The sequence below is a fragment of the Chenopodium album genome, chromosome 14, assembly GCF_948465745.1.
Source record: "Chenopodium album chromosome 14, dcCheAlbu1.1, whole genome shotgun sequence".
Taxonomy (NCBI): Eukaryota; Viridiplantae; Streptophyta; class Magnoliopsida; order Caryophyllales; family Amaranthaceae; genus Chenopodium; species Chenopodium album.
Genome location: NC_137847.1, coordinates 33,408,687 through 33,415,465, shown reverse-complemented (window position 1 = coordinate 33,415,465; position 6,779 = coordinate 33,408,687). Strand labels below are relative to the sequence as shown.

The 6,779-nt window shown below is 33.1% G+C and overlaps 1 protein-coding gene across 1 annotated transcript; it reads right to left on the bottom strand.

Annotated features, from left to right (window-relative positions):
• Window positions 1–1,086: 1,086 nt before the first annotated feature.
• Window positions 1,087–3,593, bottom strand: LOC145577977 (uncharacterized). The gene is made up of 5 exons (XM_081635390.1): window positions 3,311–3,593; window positions 2,553–2,992; window positions 2,127–2,266; window positions 1,476–2,025; window positions 1,087–1,311 (listed from the first exon to the last, which is right to left on the bottom strand). Exons 1-5 carry the CDS (start codon window positions 3,591–3,593, stop codon window positions 1,087–1,089), a joined length of 1,638 nt encoding a protein of 545 aa, XP_081491516.1.
• Between the last annotated feature and the right edge of the window lie 3,186 nt (window positions 3,594–6,779).

Below are 6,779 nucleotides of genomic sequence, written 5' to 3'. Positions count from 1 at the left end.
TTAATCGGGCCCAGTTTAGTATATTGGCCATAACTTCCTCAATATTCATCGGAATTGGGCTTATAATATATCGATGGAAAGGTCTTTTCGAGCCCCATCCAACTACAATATTATTGGTCCTTAATTATGGACCAAACTAAACTGGTTTGGCTATTTTCAAATAAATAGAGTTATTTTCAAAAACAGAGAGAAGAGAATTTTAATTAAAACTAAACCGCAACACTTGACTTTCAACCACTTTCACCTTATTCGATAATGGTTCGACGTAAAAGGCATTCATCACTGGGTTTGGTTTTGGGGAGACACAAATGGGTGTCTACACCGTTTAGTAAACAAATCAAGATATAATAAGAGAAAAATAATTCACTAGACTTTGACATGTTAACAAAAGCTGAAATAAATAATAGTACGTAAAATGATTGCAAATACCTTACATTCCTTCGCTTCCAAACTGAAACAGAACTTCATCTTGTAATTCTTGATCACCCTCATAATCATTACCAACATCTTTATCATTCTCATTTAGTGCATCCGCTTCATCATTCTCACTTAGTGCATCAGCATCATCATTGTTATTCTCATTAAATGCAGCGCCATTATTCTTTGCTTTTCTTGTAAGAGAATTATTCAAAGATTGATTACTTGATATAAACGCTTCATTATTTTCTTTTTCTTTTTCCGGAACTTGAGGTACGCTGACATGGAACTAGGAGAGTAGAACACTCGTTTTGTTCCCTTCTTTTCTGAGATAACTTGCTGCTTCTTTTGGATGCATTGATCTTGAACTCTAGCAGCCTCAATTGAGTGAATGTTCTAAACTTTATCAACTGCATGCTTCTTACGGCTATTCACTTCCACAACATTAGCCATAGTTTTAGGGCGAAGTGATGATTTCTTTACTTGTTGCTTTGAAACCTATAAAACAAAAGGCAATTAAAGCATTACTAATTACATGTAAACCGTGAAAAACAATAAAAAAACAGGCTGTATAAATGACAAAATAGAAGTGAACACCTGCTTAATAGCTTTTCTTTTTCCAGAAGTGACATTGTCAGCTTCCATAATGTTATCAGTTGCAACCTCATTTTAACCATCATATTCTGACGTAGAGTCATCATCTTCATTTTCTAGTATACTATTCTGCCTTGCACTTGGACATATTAAGGCTTTTGTTTTTTCTTCAAGTATCTTATCAGCTACAAATGCTGATCCTCGGGCTTCCATTCTCTCTACATTGAATTTTAGTTTTTGAAGCCGTTGTAGCTCATATTCTGTAAGCTGACTTTGGGATGCAGGAACTTTGGGACTACTCTGTTTCATATGGGAAAAAATGGAATTATGTTAATTATGTATGTAAATATAATAAATTAAAATAAATTGCAATGTAAAATAAGATCATTTATAACATTTAGTGAAGTACTAAATTAATGTATGTCAATACCATCTGAAAAATCTCTAGGAGGGATTTGAATTACATAATGCCAACCTTCTCGATTCAAATATTCTACATAAAACAATTGATTTTCTTTAGTTGCTAAGATAAAAGGTTCTTCTTTAGAAACGGTCTTATTCATATTAACCGCAATAAGCTCATCATCATCCTTTTCTGAGTGAAACCATTGACATCTAAATAAGACAACACTGAAATGACCATGATAGGATATCTTAATGATTTCGGTTATTGAACCATAATAATTAACATTTCCCGGAATAGGATTTTGATCTTTGGAGCTTGCAAAGCTATTTGTAATGGCTGTTAGTGTGATGCCACTATTTTGAGTTACACAGTTTGCATCTCGCTTCATGGTATGAAATCTATAGTCGTTAACTGAGTACCCTGTGTACATTTTGGCAACGGGAGAGGGACCTTTTGATAACCACAAAATATGGTCCGGGATATTATCATTGCCTTCTTTAAGAGTCAAATCAACTTTCTCCTTAAACCAATCCATGAAATCCTTACTATGGTCTTGAGCACTATTCCATTTTCTTTTCCTTTTAGCACTTACACAAATCTTGTTCTCACTGCAAAAATAAAATATTTATCTTACTAAGGCACTAGAGTTAGAATAAAGACATTTTAAAAAAGAGTAATAATAAACCTACATTTTGGTTACAAATCTTACCTTATATATTTCTCAACTTCCTCACAATGACAATTGAACAAAACATAATGATGCGCTTGTGCCCTTGTAATGCGATCAATTATGTGTCCATAATTTTGTTTCTTTGAGGTCCTTCCTTTTCCTTTGATAGGACTTCCTACCTTAGGGAAAATGATTTTGAGGTAACACACTCATTAACTTCAGGTGTAGCTTTGCTTGATCGTTTCAAAAATCTAGCTGTGAAAGCAACACATTCTTTAGCTTAGTATCCTTCTACCATTGAGCCTTCTGGGCGAGTCTTGTTTCGAACATCTTATTTCATTTCATGAAGATTCCTCTCAATTCCATACATACACCTTGAACTCACGGGTCCACCCAACTTAATTTGGTCTACCAAGTGTATGGGTAAATGTTCCATTATATTAAAAAAGCAGGTGGAAAAATCACCCGAAGTAGGCATAGAGTTTCAACTATCTCAGATTGCAATTTTCCAAGATCTTGAGGATCAATTGTTTTACTCGATATACCTTTGAAAAAAGCACAAAGTCTTATCAAAGGACTAGCAACATCTTTGGGTAATGTTGTCTTCACAGCAATTGGAAGAAGATAATTCATCATAATATAAGCATCATGGCTTTTGTAGCCTGCTATTTTCCTTTCTCCAACTTGCACACAACGACTAAGGATGGAAGCATAACCTTGAGGAAGCTTAGAATTTTTTATAACCTGGCAGAATTTACGCTTTTGCTCCAATGACATCCAAAAGCGAGATCTTAGAAATTCTTCACTACTATCTTCCAATTCTATTAGTTGAAGCTCCGGCATCAGATTAAGTTCTACCAAATCTCGACGAGCACTCACATTATCCTTAGTCTTCAAAGAAATGTCTAACAACATCCCAATGACATTATCAAAGACATTTCTTAATATGAATTACATCAAGATTATGGCGATTAGAGCAATGCTTCTAATATGGTAACTCAAAAAATATGGGCATCTTTCTCAACGAATTTAAATCATCCACATCACGCCTTGGTTTCTTTTTCTTCTTTACAAATGCATTTGGAAAATCACACAACATATTCTCACTATTAATTCCTTTCAATGGAATAGGTTAACATCTTTCCTCAAGTTTTCCGTCAAAATTCCCTTTATCAAGATGCCAAGGGTGAGATGGATCTAAAAATTTATGATTTACCCTATACACAGTCTTACCACTACTGTTTCATAATGACATTCAGGGCATGCCAAGTATCCTTTTGTGCTCCACCCACATAACATTGCATAACCCGGAAAATCACTCACGGTAGTCATCAATGCTACATGCATGTCAAACCTTTGATTAGTCGAAGCATCATAAGTTTCCAACCCAAACTCCCATAAATCCTTCAAGTCCTTGATAATTGGCTGCAAATATATGTTAATGTCATTTCCAGGGGAAGATGGACCGAGAATTAGTAAGGCCAGCATCAAATACTCAGACTTCATAATCATCCAAGGAGGCAAGTTATAATTAATCAACATAATTGGCCATGTATTATGGACAATCATTGAATTGAACGGCTAAATCCATCTATGGCTAACCCAAGCCTCACATTGCGTGGGTCATCAGCAAACTTTGGGTATAAAGAATGAAATTCCTTCCATGCTTGACCATCAATTGGATGATGTAAAAGATGATCATTTTCACGCCCATCAGCATGCCAAGTCATGTGTTTCGCCGTCTCTTGACACAAAAATAGTCGTTGAAGCCTTTTCTTTATTGGAAAGTACCTAAGAATCTTTTGAGGAATCCTATAGGTCTTTCCATTTTTATTTTGTATGTCATTCTCTGTGTCATTTGATTTCCATCTTGGCGTCCCATAAACATGGCAGCTTGTTGCATTTTCAAGTTCTTCCCAATATATCATACAATCATTTGGGCATGCATCTATCTTAATGTAATCCAACCCCAACACTTTCAGAACACTTTTTGCTTCATTAAAAGAAGCTGGCAGTTTTGCATCAGGTAACACCTCCCGTATAAGCTCCAATACATCTCCAAAAGCAACATTAGTTAGCTTATTATCACACTTTAAAATAAAAAGACGGATCATGAAGGAAAGTTTTGAATGATTTTTACAACCAGGATACAATTCTTCTTGGCCCTCTTCAACTAACTTAAAAAACTTTTTTGCCTTGTCATTTGGCCCCTTTCTAAAAGCATCACGTGCATCATGCAACAACCCTACTATGTCATCATTAAAATCATTTGGGGTTGACCCTTCATCATTATCCAAAATAGTTTGTTCCCTTTCAATGTTGATCCCTAACTCTGATAACTTATCCGTTCATGGAACAAAACCATTACAAATAAGGTGATCTCTCACAATACCTTTATGGCGTCAAAAACGATAATGACAACTTTCACAAGGACAACAAATTTGATTTCCTTGAGACTTAGAAGCAAAAGCCTTTTGTATATATTCATCTACTCCCCGTTCATATTCAGCACTCCATTTGGCAAACATCCACCACTCGTTAGTTCCACTATCCATACCTTAGGGTAAGAATTAAGAGGGTTAATTTTTACAATAGCAATTAAGTACTAAGTTGTATAGGTTGATGACATGATCAGAATACTTAAAACTAGTGTATTTCTATTGCCAAGGACAACTTTATCAAGTGTAATAAGCAAGGAGTATCAAACTTGTATTCAAACAAATTTATGACCCACTTTACATTATTCTAGTAACAATGAAAAAGAAATGAGATATTAAAAAGAGGCAAGTGTAATTAGTCTTAAACTAATAATATATATTAGGGGAAAACCCATATCAGAGTATAATCATTCTTGTAGTATTTTAAGAGCCACCATCAAATAAGCAATACAAACCAAGATAAACAAATACCCTAAAACATGACAAACAATAAGAGTATCAATATGCAATAAATCATTAGGGCAAATTAATTGATAAATTACAAAAGCCCCACTGCTTCCAATAATATGAAATTTCCCCAAAAAAACCCATTACACTACTCAAATACAATGTTCAGTATTATAATTAAACCTTCAAAGCAGTTTTTATTCTTCTAAACTATAAATATGTTGTACTTGTAATATATAGACATACAAGTCATACTGAAAGAGAGACAATTATTTAGAAGAATGACTAGTTATTACTATGAGCCCCAATTATTAAAGAGATGTGTATATTTGTAATAGGATAAACGAGAAAAATCAAAAAATAAAACGCAGAAGATCAAAAGCCCACAGGTTTGTTTGTTTGTTTCAACTTATTTTATCTTATTTAAGAAATATAAGTTTAGACAAATAAGTTAGACATAATAAGTTTGGACAAAATAATCTTTTTTTCAGAAATAAGTTACACATATTAAGTTTAGACAAATAAGTTAGACATAAATACTTCATACACGATTTCAGGTTCAGACAAAAAAAATACAACGAAGTTGATACAAAATAATATAAGTTCAAAACTAAAACAATATAATATAAATTCATAGATAATTCAGATAAAATAACATTTCAGTCAAATGAACCAAACAAAGCCTTAGTACGGAGTATTAGTTAGCTAGAATCGCTTGATATCAATGAAGCATTATATCTAGGCTTTTCATTTCACACATCAGAAGTTTCAATTTGTCATGTCCCAATAGCACTTTATTTTAGTTCTTTATCTTAATTATAAATTTATAATTATACATAGTACGAAGTTCAAACATCAATGTCAGATTTATTCGTGTTATCAATTGGCAGTCTAGAGCAAACTAAGAAACCAAACCATAAAATAAGATTAATAAACAAAACAAAAAACACTAGAAAATCTCTAAACAAAGAGCGAACATGCTATGGCATGAAACGAATGGTGGTCATTTTAGCAACCCGGGGCAAATGTTTCTTCGAACAGGACCTCAATCACCAATGGACAAGAACCAAAAACTTGACAAACAATAAGAGTATCAATATGCATAATTGATACTCTTAAAGCTGCATTTCCCACTTGGGAACTTGTAAGTTAGCATTAATTTTCAATTTTATACAATTTTATTTTAAGATTTATGGTTTAATTGTTGAATAAAATTGGGAAGGGGGTTCATAGTCTTTTGTGGGTGTTGATTGTACTGTTTTGTGGTGGAAAAACTCAGGTTTCTGATTATATCTTCGTTTATAATTGCTGACAAGTTGCATGTCATTGTAGAAGCTATGAATTAAGTAGTGTAATGGGTTTTTTTGGGGGAATTTCATATAAATGGATAATTAAAACCGAATAATATATAACTACCCCAAATTCAAACTATAATTAGAAACCCAACTAAATTTCAACGAATCAAACAATCACCAACTTCTCCCAGTAACAAAATTACTCGTGATTTTTCTATTCAAAGGAAGATTTTAGCTCAACAAAAACAAAATACCCTATTCAAACCACCTTTCAGACAAGTGAAAACAATCAATGAAATTCAACCAGATTTCTCATCAATTTCAGAATTTCAGCTAAATTAAAAGAAACCAAAAAAAATTCATCAAAAACCCAATTCAGATTACTCTCCAAACAATTCAAAAATTCAAATATCAAAAATTAACAATGAAAATCTGACATACCCACAATGGAATAAAGAAAAAATATACAAAATAAAGAAAACCCCAGGAAAAAAAATGGAGGAATATTCGGT

Excerpts from the sequence above, each read along its gene's own strand:
- LOC145577977 (XM_081635390.1), bottom strand. The coding sequence starts at position 3,593 with ATGAAGTCTGAGTATTTGATGCTGGCCTTACTAATTCTCGGTCCATCT. Across the intron at positions 2,993-3,310 it reads AACAGTAGTGGTAAGACTGT|ACATTTCTTTGAAGACTAAG; the intron begins GTATAGGGTAAA and ends GGATGTTGTTAG. Across the intron at positions 2,026-2,126 it reads GAAGTTGAGAAATATATAAG|TGAGAACAAGATTTGTGTAA; the intron begins GTAAGATTTGTA and ends TTATTTTTGCAG.